The 22,104-nt window shown below is 40.8% G+C and overlaps 1 protein-coding gene across 1 annotated transcript in view; it reads left to right on the top strand.

Annotated features, from left to right (window-relative positions):
* The window catches only part of exosc10 (exosome component 10), a 62,908-nt gene extending 41,134 nt beyond the window's left edge, over window positions 1-21,774 (top strand). The window contains exons 17-25 of the mRNA XM_043675587.1: window positions 2,848-2,945; window positions 4,387-4,482; window positions 7,102-7,176; window positions 8,593-8,695; window positions 9,553-9,626; window positions 12,516-12,684; window positions 17,948-18,015; window positions 20,628-20,698; window positions 21,582-21,774. Coding sequence (XP_043531522.1) covers window positions 2,848-2,945; window positions 4,387-4,482; window positions 7,102-7,176; window positions 8,593-8,695; window positions 9,553-9,626; window positions 12,516-12,684; window positions 17,948-18,015; window positions 20,628-20,698; window positions 21,582-21,612 — 785 coding nt within the window. The 3' untranslated portion in view covers window positions 21,613-21,774. The remainder of the gene's footprint in view (window positions 1-2,847; window positions 2,946-4,386; window positions 4,483-7,101; window positions 7,177-8,592; window positions 8,696-9,552; window positions 9,627-12,515; window positions 12,685-17,947; window positions 18,016-20,627; window positions 20,699-21,581) is intronic.
* Window positions 21,775-22,104: the final 330 nt, after the last annotated feature.

Raw genomic sequence — 22,104 nt, 5'->3', positions numbered from 1 at the left:
GTTGCAGAAAGGATGTTTGGGGACTCGTCAACTGAGGTAGTATGGGCTGAAGTTAGAAACAGGAAAGTAGAGGTCACCCTGTTGGGAGTTTTCTATAGGCTTCCGAATAGTTCCAGAGGTGTAGACGAAGGGATAGCAAAGATGATTCTCGATAGGAGTGAGAGAGACAGGGTAGTTGTCATGGGGGACTTCAACTTTCCAAATATTGATTGGGAACACTATAGTACGAGTACTATAGATGGGTTAGTTTTTGTCCAGTGTGTGCAGGAGGGCTTCCTGACACAGTATGTAGACAGGCCAACAAGGGGCGAAGCCACATTAGATTTGGTACTGGGTAATGAGCCCGGCCAGGTGTTAGACTTGTAAGTAGGTGAGCACTTTGGTGATAGCGATCGCAATTCTGTTATGTTTACTTTAGTGATAGAAAGGGATAGGTGTATACCACTGGGCAAGAGTTACAGCTGGGGGAAAGGCAATTACGATGGGATTAGGCAAGATTTAGGAAGCATAGGATGGGGAAGGAAACTGCAGGGGTTGGCACATTAGAAATATGGAGCTTATTCAAGGAAAAGCTACCGTCTGTCCTAGATAAGTACGTATCTGTCAGGCAGGGAGGAAGCTGTAGAGCGCAGGAGCCGTGGTTTACGAAGGAAGTGGAATCTCTGGTCAAGAGGAAGAAGAAGGCTTATGTTAGGAAGAGATGTGAAGGCTCAGTTAGGGCACTTGAGGGTTACAAGGAAGCCAGGAAAGACCTAAAGATAGAGCTCAAGAGCCAGGAGGAGACATGAGAAGTTGTTGGCGGATAGGATCAGGGTAAACCATAAGGCTTTCTATAGGTATTTAAGGAATAAAAGAATGACAAGAGTAAGATTAGGGCCAATCAAGGATAGTAATGGGAAGTTGTGTGTGGAGTCAGAGGAGATAGGGGAAGCACTAAATGAATATTTTTCGACAGTATTCACTCTAGAAAATGACAATGTTGTCGAGGAGATTACTGAGATACAGGCTACTAGACGAGGTGTGATTAAGGTTCGCAAGGAAGAGGTATTAGAATTCCTGCAGAGTGTGAAAATAGATAAGTGCCCTGGGCCGGATGAGATTTATCCTAGGATCCTCTGGGAAGCCAGGGAGGAGATTGCCGAGCCTTTGGCATTGATCTTTAAATTGTCATTGTCTACGGGAATAGTGCCAGAAGACTGGAGTATAGCAAATGTGGTTCCCCTGTTCAAGAAGGGGAGTAGAGACAATCCTGGTAATTATAGACCAGTGAGCCTTACTTCAGTTGTTGGTAAAGTGTTGGAAAAGGTTATAAGAGATAGGATTTATAATCGTCTAGAAAAGAATAATTTGATTAGGGATAGTCAGCACGGTTTTGTGAGGGGTAGGTCGTGCCTCACAAACCTTATTGAGTTCTTTGAGAAGGTGATCAAACAGGTAGATGTGAGTAAACCGGTTGATGTGGTGTATATGGATTTCAGCAAAGCGTTCGACAGTAGGCTATTGTACAAAATGCAGAAGAATGGGATTATGGGAGATATAGCAGTTTGGATCTGTAATTGGCTTGCTGAAAGAAGACAGAGGGTGGTGGTTGATGGGAAATGTTCATCCTGGAGTCCAGTTACCAGTGGTGTACTGCAAGGCTCTGTGTTGGATCCACTGCTGTTCGTCATTTTTATAAACGACCTGGATGAGAGCGTAGAAGGGTGGGTTAGTAAATTTGCAGACGACACGAAGGACGTTGTAGGTTACAGAGAGACATAAATAAGCTGCAGAGCTGGGCTGAGAGGTGGCAAATGGAGTTTAATGCGGACAAGTGTGAGGTGATTCACTTTGGTCGGAGTAACCGGAATGCAAAGTACTGGGCTAATGGTAAGATTCTTGGTAGTGTAGATGAGCAGAGAGATCTCAGTGTCCATGTACACAGATCCTTGAAAGTTGCCACCCAAGTTGACAGGGTTGTTAAGAAGGCATACAGTGTTTTAGCCTTTATTAATAGAAGAATCGATTTCCGGAACCATGAGGTTATGCTACAGCTGTACAAAACTCTGGTGCGGCCGCACTTGGAGTATTGTGTACAGTTCTGATCATCACATTATAAGAAGGATGTGGAAGCTTTGAAAAGGATGCAGAGGAGATTTACTAGGATGTTGCCTGGTATGGAGGGAAGGTCTTACAAGGAAAGGCTGAGGGACTTGAGGCTATTTTCGTTAGAGAGAAGAAGGTTGAGAGGTGACTTAATAGAGACATATAAGATAATCAGAGGGTTAGATAGGGTGGACAGGGAGAGCCTTTTTCCAACAATGGTGATGGCGAGCACAAGGGGGCTAGCTTTAAATTGAGGGGTGGTAGATATAGAACATATGTTCGAGGTAGTTTCTTTGCTCAGAGAGTAGTAAGGGTATGGAATGCTTTGCCTGCAATGGTAGTAGATTTGCCAACTTTAAGTACATTTAAGTCATCATTGGACAAGCATATGGACGTACATGGAATAGTGTAGATTAGATGGGCGTCAAGTTGGTATGATAGGTCGGCGCAACATAAAGGGCCGAAGGGCCTGTACTGCGTTGTAATGTTCAATGTTCTATGAACATCAATTACTGACATTCTGAACTCAATGCAAATGTTTGGCCGTGGCTTGCGTTTTCCCAAGCCCTGAGCTTAGACATTCAGCAGCAGTAAACCTGCACATACTCCACCTATCCTTTGACGCTATTTTTTTTTCAAATTAACCCTTTTTTCCTCAAAATGCAAAACAAGAATCTAAGGTTAAAAAAAAAGGATTTCGCCAAGGCAAGTCCAACATAGGTTCAACAAGTAAACTTTGTGCCCTATTCTTTTTACTTTCAGTGCCACTGATACAAACCAGTAAACTGTTCCCTGATTTGGAGGATGGCGATACGAGCTTAACACTCACCTCTGCCAAAGCAATTATTACCATATTTGACGTAAGTGTAACTGCTGTGCTAAATTCTATCATAGTGCTGGAACCCTGCAATGCCCAATTTTAGCCCTTGCCCAAAATACACAAACCAGACTGCCCCAGTCAACATATCGTCTCTGCCAGCTTCTGTACCAACAAACTTATCTCCTCATATCATGACCATTCTGTCCCCCTTGATCCAGGAACTCCCCACATACATTCAGGATACTACCCATGCCCTCCTGCTCCTCCATGACTTTCATTTTCCCCAGCCCCCAACACCTTATCTTCACCGTGGACATCCAGTCCCTGTACACATCTATCCGCCATGGTGAAGGCCTCCAAAGCCTTCGTTTATTCCACTTTTGCCAACCTAACCACTAGCCATGGGCCCCAGCTATGTCTGCTTCTTCATCGGATATGTGGAACACCATACTTTTTGACTCTAAATCCTGTCTAATACTGGTGTGTCCTGAACTGAAGTAAAATGTATTTGTGTACTTTTTGAAGGTTCCAGTTGCTGATTTTAAATTAGTTTGTATGTGGGGTTTAATGGAACTCAGCAAAGTTACTGAGTAAGGGAGGAGTTTTTTTCCCAGGTCCTGAGGAGTGAATTCTATTAGCTACATTAACCATAAAACTATACTTTATCTCAAAATAGAGAGACAATCCACAACTGTGAACAGCTGCAGAGATGGTAGACTCAAAGAAAAATAGAAGATCATTCTTGACAGTCCAAAGAATTTTTTCACATTTTTATCCAAATTCCAGTCGCGCACTTTTGGGAAGGTGATGCCTAATGCGGTTATGGTTTTATGGGTACCGGAAGTCCTCCTGTACCTCACCAAAATGGCCAGTCATCTGAATCCATTCATGTCATCAGTCTGTCTCTTTCTCGGGCTCGTGCCCTCTGTCTTGCTCCCTCTCTTGCACCCCCTCTTTCTCGTGCCTCTCTCTTCCCCACCCGCCCATTCCGCCGCATTCCATCCTAGTTAATGAGCAAGGAATTGCTGATAGTTGAATAAATTAGTAAATATGTTTGTTTTGCCTGTGTTAGAGATGCATGAACTAAACCAGGGTTAATTTCTAATTATATTTAGTCAGTGAGGTTAACAACACAGAAAACCATTCTTTGCCCCATTGGGTCTGTGCAGTTCAAAAGCAACCAGCTAGTTATTCTAATCTCATTTTCTAGCATTGGCTCATAGCCTTGTATATTTTGCTTTACTTTATTCAGGCTATAATCGGATGATGACAGTCAGTGCAGTCACGTCACATCTCATTACCATGTGATCCCAGATTTGCTTTATTCTGATAATCAGAACAACGTTGATCACAATAGCATTGTTAGCTATTTAGATATGGGAGAAGTCTCAATTGAACATTAATTTTTTTTAAGTTGATTGTCCAAAATCTTTTCTATGTTTTTCATTAGTGTGGGTGAACTGACTTTTCTGTCCCCTCAGGATTCTCTTCCAAATGAGAAGAACCATGAAACATTGACAACAGCACAACAGAAAGCGAGAACTATTTTAGAATCATTTGAAAATCCTTTCAGAATGGTAAGCTTAGACTCCTAGAATTTGCATGTTCAAGAAGTTTATGTGTACTTTATAAGCTGTGTGAAGAAATACTGAATGGGAGCAGTTCATTAAAACTCATTTTTCATCAGGTTTTAGCACATTTTGCGAAGTAGGACACTCGTCTTTAGGTGTGAAAGTTGTTGTTCAAGTCCAGCAAGGATGTTAATATCTAATCTCGTCTGACACTCCCAAAAACAAAGTGCCACATTGTTGAAGGTACAATCCTCTGGATGAAATGTTAAATGAGATTGCTACGCAATATTGAGGAGCGATTTAGTCCAGGTGTTTAAAATGTTAAAATGAATCAGTAAGTAGATACAGAAAACCTACTTTTGCTAATGAGGTAATCCAGATAATCTGATTTGAAAATTAGTGCCAGCCCTCACATAGGCAGAAAAATCAAGAGTTCTTAGCTTTGAGAAAACATATGATTATTTATTCTATTTATTGGATTTTGCTAGCTTACATATCATACTGTGAGAGTCCTGTAGGCACATCTAGATTATGCAGTAAGGTTAATAATGATTTTATTTTTCATTTATAGATCTCATATAATCTATCATGCTATATTTTTAATATGGCAGGATAGATTACACAAGATCTATAAATGAAAAAAAAATGAAAACTGTTCCCATAGGCAGATGGATCTCACTCAGGAGACTTTGATATTGGTTTATAAACTCCAGTTCTGTTTCTAAATTACTAATCACCTTTCTGAATGGATTAGTTCAGGATTTGCAAACTGCATCAATTCCCTGATCACTAGCCCTATGTCCTTCAAAGACCATAGGAGTAGAGTCTTGAAAAGGACAATTATTGTTGCTCTTGCTCTGTAAATTTTACATTCTCAGCACCAAGAATTGGTAGTGTGAGCTTAAGATATCTACAGATTCATAGCAACCAGGAGTTATAAACTCTATTCATTTTATTGATTTTATTAATTTCTGGGAAGTGAGCGTCACTGACTGACCCCTTTCCTGATGAAGGTTTTATGCCCGAAATGTCAACTGTCCTGCTCCTCAGTTGCTGCCTGACCTGCTGTGCTTTTCCAGGACCATACTTTTTGACTTCACATTTATTTCCTGTCCTTAGTTGCCCTTAAGGAGGTGGTGGTTGAATTGCCTTCTTGAACCGCTGCAATCCACCTGCTGTGGTTGACCCACAATGCCATTAAGGCGGGAATTCCAGGATTTTGACCCAGTGACAGTGAAGGAACAATGATTTATTTCCAAGTCAGGATGGTTCGTGGCTTGGAGGAGAACATGAATGTGATGGTGTTCTCAAACATCTACTGCCCTTTTTCTTCGAGATGGAAGTGATCGTGTGTTTGGAAGGTGTTGTAGAGGATCTTTGAATTTGTGAAGTGCATCTTGTAGATGGTGTACACTGCTACTGACTGTCAGTGGTGGAGGGAGTGGTTGCTTGTGGATGTTGTGCCAGTCAAGCAGGCTGCTTTGTCCTGGATGATGTCAAGCTTTTTGATTGTTGTTGAGGGACCACTCATCCAAGCAAGTGGGGATATTCCACCATACTCCTGACTTGTGCCTTGTAGATGGTATTCAGGCTTTGGGGAGTCAAGGGTGCATCCCTGTGGTGTAAAATTCCAAGCAGTGGAATGTGGTGAAACGGTTAAAAATTATGTCTCAATACATGTGTGAATCTAACCGGAATGGAGGTGTTGCTTAGTCCCGTGTGAATCTTATTACACACCTCCCCGTGTGAATCTTCTTATCTGTATGTAACCAGAATGGAATGTGTTTTTTAGCCTTGCTCTGCTGTTCACATGAATGTTTATATCTGGAAAAGAGTATATCAGCTGGAAAAGTCTCCAGTTCGGTGAGTCTGCTCCGGGGTTACGTTTAACCGCCGAGCGTGGGTTGTTGGCAACCGCTCTACGAGAACTGACGGCTCCCAGTTCCGGTAACATGTAGAGTGAGTATAAGCCAGACCCGTTCTGGCGACGCTGCGGGGAATAAAATGCCCATATTCTAGCAGACTCGCCTCTTGGTCGTTTGTTCTGTGTCAGACTACTCTCCTACGAACCTGACCTTGAGAATTTTTTAAAACAATCCCTCACTTAAAATCGCAACAGATTACCAGATCTGAACAAAAAGACTTGGGGTGAGGGTGCATAGTTCCTTAAAAGTGGAACCGCACGTAGACATGGTGGTAAAGGTGACTTTGGCATGTTTGCCTTCATTGGTCGCATTCACCTGGAAGAAATATTCGGAGCCTTGAATAATGAAAAGCGAGGAGGTAGAATGGCAGCAGCTATTAAATCTGTTGTGCTTGCATTGAAACTGTTCCCATTGGCAGAAGAATCCAGAACCAGAGAAAACTGATTTAAGGCGATAAGCAAGAGTGCCATCAAAACATTTTTTAGGATCTGAAATGCACTGGCTGCAAAGGTGGTGGAGGCTGCTTCAATGAGGACTTTGAAGTAAAATTGAATGATTACAGCATCTGAAGAGAGAATATTTGCAGGATCACAGAAATTGAGTTTGTAAAGAGGTGATTTGTTCTTGTAGAGTGCCAGCACAGGCATGATGGTCAGGATGGCGTCTTTCTATATTAAGATTTCTTTCTTTTCTTTTGCAGTATCTGCCTTCCAAGGACAGTAATATGTACATCTCGCAAGCAGCAAAGTTTGACCCTTCCACCAAGATCTACGAAGTACGTACCACTGGCAACTAAAGGCTCGTTAATATTGAAATGATTGAACTTGCAATAACTTGCTGCCAAGCTCATATGTAGAGAGGCATATTCAAAACACAGTTTGTGGAGATCTGTTTGATGATCACATACACCAGTTAGATAACATTTGGAGACTTTGATCTGGATTAAATTAAAAACGTTACAACACTTTCAGAAGTTGCGGGAAATAAGTTACTTTTCTGACCCAGATGAGATCTTTGTTTTGGGAGCTGCACACCAGAAAACTGTGGTTGCACTGCAGGCTGAAAGTGTTAGCAGCTGGACATGGGCATTTAGATCTGCACATCAAATATATCATCTTGTTTATTACTGGGAAATGGTTCCTGTTTCACATCAATACTAGTAGATGTTATGTAAATGTATTCCAAATGGAAGTTGAGGAAAGTGCATGTCAATATTTAGAGGGGACTCACCTGGGAATATGTCAGCGTTAAAGGAGGACGCCAGCATATGCCTGTATTTATAGGAGGTCCTCTTGGAATGTCCCTGGGAGTGTTTCACTATTTACAAGAAGTTCCCAGGGGTTGCTTCATTATCTACATGTGATCCCCAGGGAATGTTTCACTATTTACAAGATATACCCAAGGCATATACGAGTATTTATGTGTGTACTTTCTTATGTTGCCTAAGAGGGTATCTATATTTGCCGGAAATCCCCTGGGATAATGCATTTTCTACAAGTTTTCCCTTGGGAAGTGTTCTGTCTTTTACAGGTCTCTTTAGAGCATGCCAGTATTTACAGGAGATCCCAAGAGTACAATGCTATTTGCAGCAAATCTCCTGAAGCTGTCACTGTATAGAAGGAATCCTTGGTGACCTTCTCTGTATTTATAGGGGATCCACAACACAAACTTTCAGGATCCATGGAATTAAGTGTTATTTAATAAAGAATAAAACACAGACTGAAGCTATTTTGAGGGCAGAACATAAATGTTAATATTCCTGACTGCGAATAATACTCAGCTTTTAAGGGTAATCATTTGCACTGGGTCATACAGTGATTGTATAGTGGCCAACAGTGTAAATGCCCCTAAAAGTGAAACTGATTGAGGAACTTGAGTCTTTCCCACAAGATTCTGCTAGTTATGACTAACAAATTTGGATTTGAAGGAATGAGGGAAGATTGCATTATTTTATAGCTAATGACAATTTCTTGAATTCATTTGTGTTACTATATCATTGCCATAACTCATCAGTTGTACTATAACTTCAGCCCAGTCACATAATAATCGACAGTTTATACAGAATTACCAAAACTGTTTGTCATTGTTTATTTTAAAATAGCAGGCATTGATGCTTCATACTTACAGTTTGGTGAAAAAAGCTAATGTATGCATCATACAATCTAAACTTTATATTTTTGTGTAATTTCAGGTCAGCAACAGGTGGAAGTTGCTGAGCCAGGAGCACCTACAGAAAGAGGCCACCAAAAAGCAAGAACAAACCAAGGAAGCAAAGAGCACACCAAAGCCTGAAGGTTGTCAGAAACAATTTAATCAATTACACACAATCAGTATCTATCAAAATTCTATGAATCTAGTTTTCTTTTTTTTGATGTTCATCTGGCAGTTGATCACAAAACTGGATCAATAGAATAGCAGGAAGTACTGAACTATAGAGTTAGTAAATCAGTTTTTGTCCACAATTCACCACATAGGTTGATTTATTGACACACCGAGCGACAAGCCATCTATTGGTTCCATTGATAAAATGCAAGAACAGGACTGGATATTAAGTTCTTCGAGCCTGTTCTGATCTTCCAAATAGATTATTGGCTGATCTGTGTCCTAATTCCATTTACCTGCCTTGGTTCCATAATTCTTCAATGGAGATAATTCACATATTCTTGCAGTCTAGTTATTTTACTTGGTGGCAGTGTTCCTTATTCTGGCTACCATGTGGAAATTTCTTTTGCCACTTAGTTTATCTTAAATTCTCGATCTTTGTCCCCTTATTCTGGATTCCTGGAGGAAAAGACCATTCCTTACATGTGCCCTCAATTCTCTTTATTTCACAACTAATCAGATTACTTCTGAACATGCTTATCATAGGAAATATACTTACACTGACCCAATCTGTTTTTGCAGCACAGTCCCTTTTATCCCTAATATTATTGTTGCTGTGTTTCTCATTGCCTGGTAAGACCATCCTAAGGTGAGTGGCCAAAAAAAATCAACACACTTTTCCCACTAAAGGTTGTATGTTCTCTATAATTACAGTTGCACTACCTTGTTTCATAGCAATTTACACAACAAGTCTCCTGAAAAGGAGCTGAGAATGAGAGAAATTCATTGTTATTGATGTTTATCTGAGAACTATGTCATTGCCTTTTAGTTGTGCGACAACAGATAAAACAGGATTATATTGCTGAAGTACAAGAGATTCCTTCAGTCAGACAGCAGGCTGCTGTAAGTCCATTTGTTTCTTTACTTAAGTCTACTTTGTTAGTTTGGGTTTAATTTGAAGATGAACCAAATCTGATGCTTTAATTTGGATATTTTTGTGATTTCAACACAAATGAGTATTCCACCTGTTACTATCTTTACTTCACCATTCAGTTCCTGACCCCATGGGAAAATAAAAACCTAGCCCAGGTAGGCCTATAATGGCGGAGAAATCAGGTCAGTTAGGCCACCCTGGATTTTAGTTATGGAACAATTAAGTAATGGTAGATTTTTGACTGAGAAAAGGAAAAATTAACTTTGAGAGAATAAATGTCTCAAGCAGAATTTTTGGAACATGAAAAAATCTATTGAAGAAAATATTGTAAGGTTGAGGAATTTTTTTTAATTGAGAAGCTTGGAGCTAGTGCCCATAATATAACAAGAGTTTGGCAGAAAAGTTATGAAGAGAGATAGACTTGGGCTTGAAAGGACATAGATTGTGTGAAGAAGTCAAATGTGAAAGTGTGCCATTTTCAAGTTTCAGCAGAGAATTACTTGAAGTAGGATGTGCTAACATGATAAGTGATTGTATGGAGGAAGTGATTGTATGGATTGTATTGCTGAGCAGAATATGTGGCTGAAGATAAATATGATTGGTGCTGTAAATGTATTTAGAAATCTTTAAATGATGCAGCGCATAATGAGATGGCAACTCCACAGCTTGTCTGTTGTTGAAAAAAAAAGTGAACTTCCCAGTCCATTTCACATAGTTAGTGCCCACCCTATAACACTGCATCTACTCATTTTATTGGGCGGCACAGTGGCTCAGTGGTTAGCACTGCTATCCCACAGCACCAGGGACCCAGGTTTGATTCCTGCCTCAAGCGACTGTCTGTGCGGAGTTTGGACATTCTCCCCATGTCTGTGTGGGTTTCCTCCCACAATCCAAAGATGTGCAGACCAGGTGAATTGGCCATGCTAAATTGCCCATAGTGTTAGGTGCATTATTCGGGGGTAAATATAAGGTGGAGGCATGGGTCTGGGTGGGTTGCTCTTCAAAGGGTCAGTGTGGATTTGTTGGGCCGAAGGGCCTGTTTCCATACTGTAGGGAATCTAATCTAATCTTAATGTCAGAACCAATAATAACTGTTGCTGAGTATTGTTCATGTATTATCTATTTTCATGTTAGATTTGGTGCCTTTGTTAGTACTGAAAATATAGCTACACACAACTGTTTCTCTTTATTTGAGATCAAAATGAGGCAATCTTAGTTTAAATTAGGCTTTGATAAAGGTGCACAGATTCTATCAGCAAGGCCTAACGAACAGATTTTCCCAAAATTGATTTTCTGTGTTGATGTTTGCAGTGTTTTCATATGAAGTACTTAAGCACTGTCTCTTAGTAATAGCTCTATTGATCCCATCAATAGCACAAAAGGGACAATTTAAAACTAATCAGTATCAGAGTTATATTTGTGAAATTGTTGCGTAAAAGTGCTGCTCCAACCATGTGTGAAGTGAGTAGTTGGATGGTTAGTAGGGATGGGTGAAGGGAGGAGGTGTGTTGCAGTGTATTTTTATACATTATGTTGGAGTCACTACAAGGAATTTAATCCTGCAAAATAGGGCATTTTGTTTCAGTCACTCAATATTCCTGAGATTTGGGTTTAGCAATCATAAATAGAGATTTATCCTTGTTTAGCCCTAACATTGTGCTTCAATTGTAACAGAGGAACTTAACTTATTGCGACAATCTGTCATTTCTACTTTCCGTAAGTCGAGTTGCCTCTTCTACTTGCTTTTGTGCTCTGGACCCAAGTAGGACCCCAACTCTCTCTCTCTCTCTCTCTCTCTCTCTCTCTCTCCCTCCTACCACTTTCTTCAATCTCAGCTTCTTTTCTGCACTCGAGGCTCAGAAGTTAAAGCTCACTTCCAAACTATAACCCCCTTGAATCTAATGCTGAAAAATGTACAACCAACAACAAATAAGTATTTTTTTTACAAGAAGTTATTTTAATAACATAAAACTGTAAATTCTGAAACAAAACAGCACAGCACACTAATGGCATTGATCAGCTCAGGCCACATCTGCTAAGAAAATACAACTACCTAAAAGATTTGGTTCCAGATGCTTCCTCAAAATTTAGCTCTCGACAGATGCTGCCTGACTTATCTATTGTGTGTCTGTTTTTGTTCATTTGCCATAAGACATAGGAGCAGAAGTAAGGCCATTCGGCCAATCAAGTCCACTCCGCCATTCAATCATGGCTGATGGGCATTTCAACTCCACTGACCCTCATTCTCCCCGTAGCCCTTAATTCCTTGTGACATCTTTGTGACAACATTTGTCACGTTTTCACTTGTATTACAATACTCAGTAGAAGCTTCTACCCAGGTTAGACAGTTAAGTTGTCATTACTTCATACTGGTATAGATTCTCATTGTTATGTGTAGCATTGCTTGTTCTCTTATTAACTACTGTAATCATACCAGTTTGGGTAGGTCATCCACACTATAGCTTTCTGTCTCTCCTTATAGTGCTGTGTTTTTATCCACTTCCTCTGTTTCTGACCTGCTTTGTTTCTCTTCAGCTTGGAGGCCACGGTATCAATGATGCTTTGGTGTCATCTTCCCTTTGTTCCCTTTCCATCAGCAAAACCAAGTCTACTCAAATCTCAGACTCAATATTTAAAATACAAATATTAAAACTTCAAGAAAATATGTGTCCTACTTGTGAATATTTTATTGATTTGTAGTTCAAATCTTCAAAAAACTGTGTCTCATAGATTGCTTTAGGTATTACATGACCAAGTCACTTTAGGGAAGAAGTCAAGTGGCTGGGAGTGGGTTTTTGTCCAGTGTATATCCAAACTCAAGTATGTCTTCTCCCCCCCCCCCCCCACCCCACTCTCAGATGGCAGCAGAACAGCAGTCGGTGAAGAGGGAGCGAACAAAGAGTGGAGCAGGAACTGAGGCAGTACCTCCAGAAAAGAAGAAGTCAAAATCTGGAACAGAGGAGCCAAAAAATCCCAAAAACATCAAACCGTTCGATTACAGCAAGTCTGATTTCAAAGTTTTTGCAGGTCAGCCTGGCTTACCCTTCAGTTTTAATATTCACGCTTATCCTGGAACCAGATTGTCCTTCACCTGGTAATTGCATGTTATCTCCTCCTCCCTCCCATCGAGTGGGTCAGCAGGTGAAGCTTGGCAAAAAGTAGTCTGTTTCCATTGACCACAAGAAGGGATTTTCTTGACAGGAGGTCCACAATTTATAATTGTATGACCTATGAATCCCATACAGGGGTTTAATTTTAAAGATCCGTCATATAAAATATTTCCTTTATGTACAAATGGCTGTCTTGCAATGCATTCCAACTTGCGTACAAATTGACTCACAAACGAGGTCCAGAACGGAACCTATTCTTGATGTGGATACAGCCTGTAAATTGTATCCATTGTATAGTTGTATCTTTGTTGTATTTTTAAACAAAAGTATCAGTTTTCTCCCCCTGTTTTTGAAGCATCTGGACTAGGTGCAGTTTTGGATGTGCCATGTTTGTGATCAGGAGTTCACTTGCTATTGATTAGATTAGATTACCTACAGTGTGGAAACAGGCCCTTCGGCCCAACAAGTCCACACCGCCCCGCCGAAGCGCAACCCACCCATACCCCTACATTTACCCCTTACCTAACACTACGGGCAATTTAGCATAGCCAATTCACCTGACCTGCACATCTTTGGACTGTGGGAGGAAACCGGAGCACCCGGAGGAAACCCACGCAGACACGGGGAGAACGTGCAAACTCCACACAGTCAGTCGCCTGAGTCGGGAATTGAACCCGGGTCTCTGGCGCTGTGAGGCAGCAGTGCTAACCAATGTGCCACCGTGCCGCCCTCTATTGCAGCCCCACTTTCCCTAACTGGGCTGCAGAATGATGGAGCCACTGTGGCATTACCTTCACTATTGATTGTTATTGCATCACTGTGTAGCGTAAAATGCTGATTCGTAAAGTAGAAGTCTGCACAATGGTATTGAGGCATTTCTTAATCAGTTGACATTTAAATATGCTCCCACTGGTAGATGTTAAATGGACTCAAGCTTTTGAGCTTAAATATGAACAGGATACGGAGCTTCTCTGCAACAGTTTATTGACTCATTCACAATTTTCTCCTAGTCACAGCTGTCTCCTCTTTGTATAATATTTTCTAATCAACCTTTTCAGAAACTTTATTACACATCTCTGGAGCAGGTGGCTCAGTGGTTAGCACTGCTGCCTCACAGCATCAGGGGCTGGGCTCAATTTCACCCTCTGGTGACTGTGTAGAGTTTGCACTTTGTACTTCCCCATGTCTGCATGGGCATGTTCCGGTTTCCTCCCACAGTCCAAAGATGTGCAGGTTAGGTGGACTGGCTGTGGTAAATTGCCCATAGTGTCTAGGGATGTGCAGAGTTGAGAAGAGAGGGAGGGTGGCTGGGTTTGGGTAGGATGCAGTTCGAAGGGTCAGTGCAGACAACGGGCCAAATGACCTCTTTTCATTATTATAGGAATTCTACAGGTGGGACTTAAACCCAGTCTTTCTGCTGCAGAGGTAGAACACTACCACTACACCACAAATGCCCTTTCTCCTCTTTACATGCATTCACAGACAATTTATTAATCAATTAATGTCCATCATCTGCTTACCCTTTGACTTTAAGGTATTATTTTCTAATCAATCTGCTCAGATACATTAATGTACACCTGTAGAACAGTTGGAACATCTACATATTGGAGGGCAGTGCTACCCTCTGGTAAATCCATTCTCTTCAGAATGTCGCTCAATACCCTGTGAAAAACAGTGGGGCTGTTGTGGCACCCTTGTGGCAGCACGTCCACGTATATAGTCTGTCCCTTTCTGTAAAAGTGATTTTTTTTTTCTGAGACTCGGTGTAACGGGATAGACCAGAATCCGTTGGCTATGTCTAAAACAGTAAAAATCTTGTGCTCAGGGGCCAAGCCATTTAAAATGGTGCAGGGGTCTGCTACAATGGTGTGCAATTTGGGGGTGACCTTATTTAGTCCTGTATAATCAATGGTGAGCCTGTAGCTCCCATCAGGCTTTAGTACTGGCCACATTGGGGAATTAGTTGTACTTGCGGTTTCTTTCAGGGTTCCCTGTCTCACTAGTCCATGTACTATCTTCACAAATTGCTTGTTCTGCTTCGGGTTTTATTGGGTATTGTCGGTGGGGCTTATGCTCTGGTCCGGGAACCCTTATTGGGTCTATGTTAACTAGACCTGTATCTAACTTTATTTCTGCCCATGCCCCAGGGACTGAGGCACGGCTGGCTCTGAATCCCCTTTTCAAGGTTCCAGCCCCGACTGGTGACAGTAGCCACTTTAATAGTTTCAAGGTGACTTGTAAGTTTACCAGTATCAGTCTTTCGACCGCCCTGCCTGCGCCAAATCAATTTCCCTTTTGCTCAACTGATTAGAACGTTATATTCTTCATGAGATTATTGCCCATTATGGTGCCCTCATTATTTTGGCCTGCGTAGAGTTTCATGGAGATATGTATATGTTTACTTCTATGAGGGTAGTTTCGCTTAGGTAAGCTGGTGTTTTATCCCCTCCTACCCCAGTTAAGTGAATCATTTTATTTGTGTGGGGTAAGGGTAAGTTTGTGATTGTTACAGCCGCTCCTGTGTCTACCAACATTTCACATTTCCTCCCTCCCGTTACTGTGGGCACATAAATTCTCCCCTCTCCCTTACCCTCACGAATGATGGCAGCTGGTTGTCAGCTCTGCTGACCTCAGGATTCCCGTGGTTCCGCGGTGTTCCGGATAATACCGTTGCAGTGGCTACGGTATTTTACATTGTTCCCTGCTCTAACTCTTGTATTCTGTCCTCCAGCTCTTTAACTTGTTCCTGCTCCATTCTCCACCTACACATGGAGGCACTCACTTGCTCAATTAGGCCTGCTGATTGGTATGCTAACATTACCTCAATCTTTTTAGTTTTAGTTTGTTTTTGTTTATCTATCCACTCTCTCTCTCTGTTGTGCTAATGACTGGAATGGATCCCAAACATTTTTCTTCATTTGCTCTGTCAACCCTTGGCTGTCTGCCATGTATTTTTCAGTAAGGGAACCTGCAGTAACCCCTTAAAAATTTTGATCTGCCATTTAGCAGATTGTGTACCCCCAGTTCCCACCAACAGTAAAGTGCCCCTAACCTGTGGGGACTTCTCCACCCCCGGCCAATAATACTGTCCCAGCACCGTCCATACAGACATAGCAGCCTCCTAGGAAGGTGTGCTCTCTACCGGTGGGACATCTCTACCCTCCCGGCCACCACCATTAGTCAGTACCTACCGGTCGGTTGGGAATGCTGGCTCAATAGGGTGTGCTCTCTGCCTGGACGCCTCAACCCTCCCGGCCACCTCGACTGACCCAACACGTCCAGATCAGCCCAGAAACCTGCCTCTAGTCTGGTGTGCTCTTTACCAGTGAGATTCTTTACCCTCCCAGTCACTGCCAGTATTCAAGCTCTGTCATTCTACTACGGACTGACAGGATATCACGGTTACTCAGTGTCCAAGCTCCCCACCTTGATAACATGTGCTCCACTGACGTTTGGCTCTTGGTCAGAGTGATCAGCTCCTATTCCTCACCACACTGGAAATTACAAATACAAACAGCATCCAACCTTTAACTTAAACTCTAACTGGACTCTGTTGTTCACCCCTACAGAGTCCAAGGTTACCTGACTTTACCACTTGTGCTTCACAACTCCTAGTGCCCTCAGCGCCTCAATTCCCACTTCAAACCCAACCTTTGGGTGGGTGGGGCTACCCTTCTTAACAACCGGTTTAGGGCAGTGTTTTGAGACACGCACTACCTTGTCCTCTGGCTGTTTCAGCACAAGCAGCAAGTTCTTAAAATAGTTAATTTAGTTAACACTTATTCTCCACAGACATACACTTAATTTTTTCTTTTTAACTCAGTACTGTAGCAAGTTAGACATTACAATGAGTATACCTTTTAAACTGTGTCCTTGGCCTGGTCTGACTCTTCCCGTTTGCAGGTACAAATTGGTTCTTACCCCGGTCCCCCGATCGTGACCTTCGACCAGGGCACCAGTAATAAGAACCCTGCTCACAGCGCCAATCGTTGTGTGGAAAATCACCAGCCTCTTGTCAGAGTCAGGTTTAACAACAGTTTATTTTACAAGGAAATACCAGAGCTCCGGGGGGGAGAGAAAGACACCAACCCGGAGCACATGTCAAGATAGGACTGGTAGGATAATACCAACTCATTTTGTAACATAATAGGTTAGTGATGCAGTTCTTTGTAACATAGTTTGTTTATTGTAAACATTGCAGAATCGTTGATAGTTTTGATACAGTCATTGTCGGTTCCAGCGCAGTCATTGTTAGTTTCAGTGCAGATATTGTCAGTTTCAATGTCTATGCGGAAGTCCATTGCTGTAGTGATGGGCGCTAATTTCTCCTCTTGAGAAAGACAATTACTGCAGCCCTGGCTATAAGCACTCTGTCCTGAGTCCGTATCAAGCTGTTAGTATTTCTATCAAAGATGTTGGCTGGACCCAGACACTTTTGCGGGCAGTATACGCTACTCGTGTATTCTCTCCCCCACCCTCTTTAAACTAATCAACTAGGTTGTGAGTGCATTGTGCTGGCATTCTGGTGACCCCAGGCAGTGTCAGTGTTTCCTTTGCTGTCTCTCTCCATATTGTGGTGCGGTGGCCATCTTGTGTGTCAAGTGGCCAACTTATGGCTCAGTGGCCATCTTGTGTGTCCGTGAGCCTAGTGTCACCCTGCCCTGTGCCATCTCCCATTTCAATGCAAATTAGGAAAATCTCAGATTCAGTATTGTTTTTACCAAGTTAGTTTTTAATCAGTTGAGAAGGCAGTAGGGGGGAGGGATCAGGATTAGCCTCAACCACCTTAACTGGGCAGGGGGAAATTCATTGCATGTTTCTGCTCCATACAAGGATTCTTGTCAGATTGTTGTCTCTAATTGCACACGTCAGATGGGAAGGAATAGGCTGAGCTATGACACCTTCCATGTTGCATAGCTTGGCATTCAGTGCATGGCTGTGCTTGGAGCATGGCAGTTTTGGGTAAGAGAGAAGTGAGTGACCAATATCCTCCAATTATTCCCTGGCAATCTTATGCCTTTGAGTAATGGGGCTGCAAAGGGTTCAACTTCAAATTGTTCAACTTCCTTTCCCCATAAACATACATAAACAAGTTTATAATCAAAACAGCTCAACTGATAGGAGATACATGTACTTATCATGTAAAATGTTCATTTGTTAAAATATTTTCATCCTTCCAGCTGGCAACAAGTCTAAGGAATCCACACAGTTTGATCCCAATTATGAAGCAGATGTGCCTCATTCTAAGGTAAAATTACTATTCCGAATATGACATATAAATTGCACCATTTTACAAGCTTTTGTTCCTTATAGATAAAAGCCAACTCACACATTCATGCAATTCATCTTAATTTTAGTGAATTGGCACATATAAATCTTTCATGCAACCTTTCCTGTTGAAGATCAGTAAAAACTTGTTTTAAAAATTCTTATTATTCATTTTAAAGAAGCTATTTGGAAACTGGCAATTTTGACTTTGTGACTGCAAGGATCTTATCCTGACATGCATTCATCTGTATCCTGCATGCTGACCTTGCAGAGGAGGTATTGGAATGGATTTGGGGCGGTGTTATCCTGCCAATCCTACCTTGTCCTCCAGCATCAGCACAGACAGGTGAATGGCAAAGGCCTACAGTTACCCTGTTGGTTTTCTGCCGTGGAAGGGGATTGAAGACTTGGTGGAATGAGATCTTTCCCAAAATATTCCTCGGTATACTTTGCACAACCTTTCATGACCCCAGGCATTTTTTAGGGTTTGGTGTCCAGCGTCAGTCATGAAGAATAAATATTTTGATAAAATAGCAAAGAGTCAATGTATACCAGTGACATTGTATCCCAGCAAGAGACCGAGAGGAACAAAAACAGATCAAATTAGAGGAAGAAAAGTCTAAGCATAAAATCTAGAGACTAGCTCTTATTTTTACATAGTCTGCATATGCTCAAAGACTTTATGATAAAATGAGGAATCTGAGTAATAAAATAAATATCCAAATATAATTGAACATTTTAAAGCAAAATATTTCTCCTCAAACCATTAATAGTGGTTGGCGTGAGAGTTTAGTGTATCTAAGGACTTTTAACACTCATCAAAATGTTTGAGGCTACAAACCACCACATGATTAATGTTTCAGAGCTGTACTGAGGGAATACAGCATTCTGAAGTGCTGTTTCCTGAATTAGCTGTTCAGTCAAGGCCCCAACTTCTTGTTCGTGTGTTTTAGAAAGGATTAAATGACTATCATTTTTGAAGAACAATTAATTCTCCCAGTATCCTGACCAATATTTATCCCTGAATACTCTCTACCAAAACAATTTAACAGGGCAATCGTTCATTCGCTGGCTCTTGTCATTCATAGCATAAATCTGATCTTAACAATAATTGCATTTCAAGATATTGATTTGATTTTTGAGAAGTATTTTAGGATACCCTAAAATTGTGACAGCTTTTGTATATCAATAAACATTTTATCTATAACATGGATGATATTGAGTATGTACTCAGTCACTTGAAGTGTGTGTTGACATAGTTGATAAGAAAGTATTGACATGTGTGATATTTGACAGATCCTGTCCTTCCGTGTAGATTTTAAACTACATCATTGTAAATGTTTTTCTGTGATCTGCACTCAGACGTGAGAGGCTTATTGTCTTTCTTCTTCTATGATATTACAAGCTATTATCCTTAATTGTTGAACATCATCTATGATTAACTAGTCACCCAGACCCATGCATAAGTTTTTAAACAACAAAATCAACAACAATAGGGCATGTGGTATTACTTATTTAAAAAGGCATGATATATAATGCACATGTGTGGTATCACTGTTTTAAACCTGGCTACAATTTTGGTTATGTTCAGATTGTGGTCTGTAGACATATCAATAGCTTGTTCCATATTTCAGAATTTTAAGCTCTGCTGTATGGATTTTCAGTGAGACATCGAATTTTGCTGCACAGGAGCTGATTGCATTTCCATCAGCTTTCTGAATTGTGTCCACCTAGTCTCATTTACCTATACCCTTTTAAAATAATTATTTTTCTAGCATTTATCCACCCCTTTATTTTAGAAAAATAATTTTCAGCTGACTTCTTTTAATTTTCTAGTGGGATGTGGAAATCATTGTCAATGCCCATCCCCAGTGCCCTGGAGTAGATTGTATTGGGGTAGCTTTTTGAATTTGAATGGCCTGCTAGCCATTTCAGAGGGCACTTTGAGAATCAATCATGTTTCTGGACTCGAGAGTCAATACAGGCCAAACCTGATAAAGATGGCAGATTTTCCTCCATAAAAGACATTAGTGAACCAGATGAAGTTTTGCAACAATTGATGGTAGTGTTCGGACTTCAAAATCCCATGGGCATTAGTGTGAGTGTTTTAGATTACTGGCCCATTGACATTACCAATACACCATCAGCTCCCCTCGTTTTATTTGGGTAGCCAATTACTTGAGACAGAACTTTACCAGATTCTTATCACTGCACTGTTCAAACTAATTTGGAGAAGATTGAAGGAGAAAATATGCCAGCCATATTGCTCAGGACTGTAACTGTCCAAACTTGTGCCCAAATGCATTCATATACCAGGGTTTTGTTTCAGTATGATTCAAGCATTTTTGCTTACAAGTTCCTACGTTACATTAGTTCCATAACTAGATGGAAAAATCCACTTCCATATGGTTCCTAATTAAATGACTTCCAGTAAATTTTTTTAAGTAGACTTTTAAAAAAATCAATTAGTATTTTTGTGATGTTGACCTCATTTTGCCAGTTAAAGAAATACAATATACAGTCATTTGGTTTTATGAATATTTAGAAATTGAAGGCTTTAGGTCTGTCCTAACTAAACTTTTCTCATTTTAGAAAAGCGGAAAGAAGAACCGTCAATCTGCAGGAAACAGAAGCATGACTTTCCCTAATAGCAAATCAGACAGGTCAGTGTTTGTACAGTAGCTTCCACTTGAAGTCTCGTCCTTACAGCAGGATATGTTCAGCTTTGCTGGTCACTGGGCATTTATATTATGGAGTAATATTGAACGCTACAAGTGTATAGTCAACACACACACTCGGTGGATACTGCCAGACTTGAATTTCTACATCATTTCTATTTGTATTTGAAAATTTATGTAACTCATGATAAATGGCAAATTTAACACATGGCTTAGTTCTCCTTAGTTCTCCTCCTAAGAGAAAACCCCTCAGTTTCCTGCACTATTCTTCCATTCAGTTTCTGAGATATAGCTGTGGTGGCCCATCCCTAATTAATAATGGAGGATTCAGTGACAGTAACACCATTGAATGTCAGCGTGGTTGAATTCTCTCTGGTTGGAGATAATCATTGCCTCACATTTTACGTGGTGTGAATGTTTGTTATTTGCCACTTTTCAACCCAAACTTAATATTGTCCAAGTCTTACTGCATTAGTATCTGAGAAGTCAGGAATGGTGCAGTCACATCAACAAACATCCTCATTTCTGCCCTGATGATGCAAGGAAAGTCATTGATGAAGTCGTTGAAGATAGTTGGGCCTAGGACACAATTAGATCATGTCTGATACGTAATTAATTTCAATTTGCCTTCCTTGGTTCCTCATATCTTAACTGTCTTGCTTAACAGAAATTTACCAATCTCAGATTTAAAGTTTTCAATTGGAGGAGATTTTCACAAGTCATGGAAAGAAGGAATGTTCTATAATATCACTACAAACAACCTAGCTTTATTTTATCCCCCTTCCTGTCCTGAATGGTCAGAAATTTAAAATCTAGTTATATTGTGTCATACTAATTTCATGTATTTTTCATATTCTCTGTTCTATAGAGGCTTCAAGCACAGTTGGCCAAAGAGATAAAGCATTGAGGTCAGACTGCACTGATCAAGACCACCTTTGCTGTCAGACTATTAATATTTCCATGTCAATATTATGTACTTGATTGGTTTTAATTTCTAGAATTTCTTGGACATTGTTGCACTGTGACAGAAGCTTTATACAATAAACCTTTTAAAAAATGTTGTTTAGTTTTCTTTGGTTATTAATTTTATTGCAGCATTGAATTGGCACCTCCAGGTAACTGCTGTCCGTGCATTTAATACTTGTTTCTCCGATACAATGATTGGTGAGATGTTAAAAAGCTGATTAGCAGCTGCTGAGTAATTTTGTTTAAATTTTACAAAATTTCCAGTCCTCTATCAATAGAAGAAAGCTTATCATTAAAACAGCTTGGCAAGCAGTGATACCATGTTCATTATATAAACACCAGAAGTACTTGCGTAACCATTTTGCCGCAATTGAAATCTAGCTCACAGGATCAAAAAGTGATTTGACAGCATATCCGCCCACTGA

The sequence above is a fragment of the Chiloscyllium plagiosum genome, chromosome 34, assembly GCF_004010195.1.
Source record: "Chiloscyllium plagiosum isolate BGI_BamShark_2017 chromosome 34, ASM401019v2, whole genome shotgun sequence".
Classification (NCBI taxonomy): domain Eukaryota; kingdom Metazoa; phylum Chordata; class Chondrichthyes; order Orectolobiformes; family Hemiscylliidae; genus Chiloscyllium; species Chiloscyllium plagiosum.
Note: the sequence above shows the minus strand (reverse complement) of the source record. Positions and strands in the feature narration are given on the sequence as shown.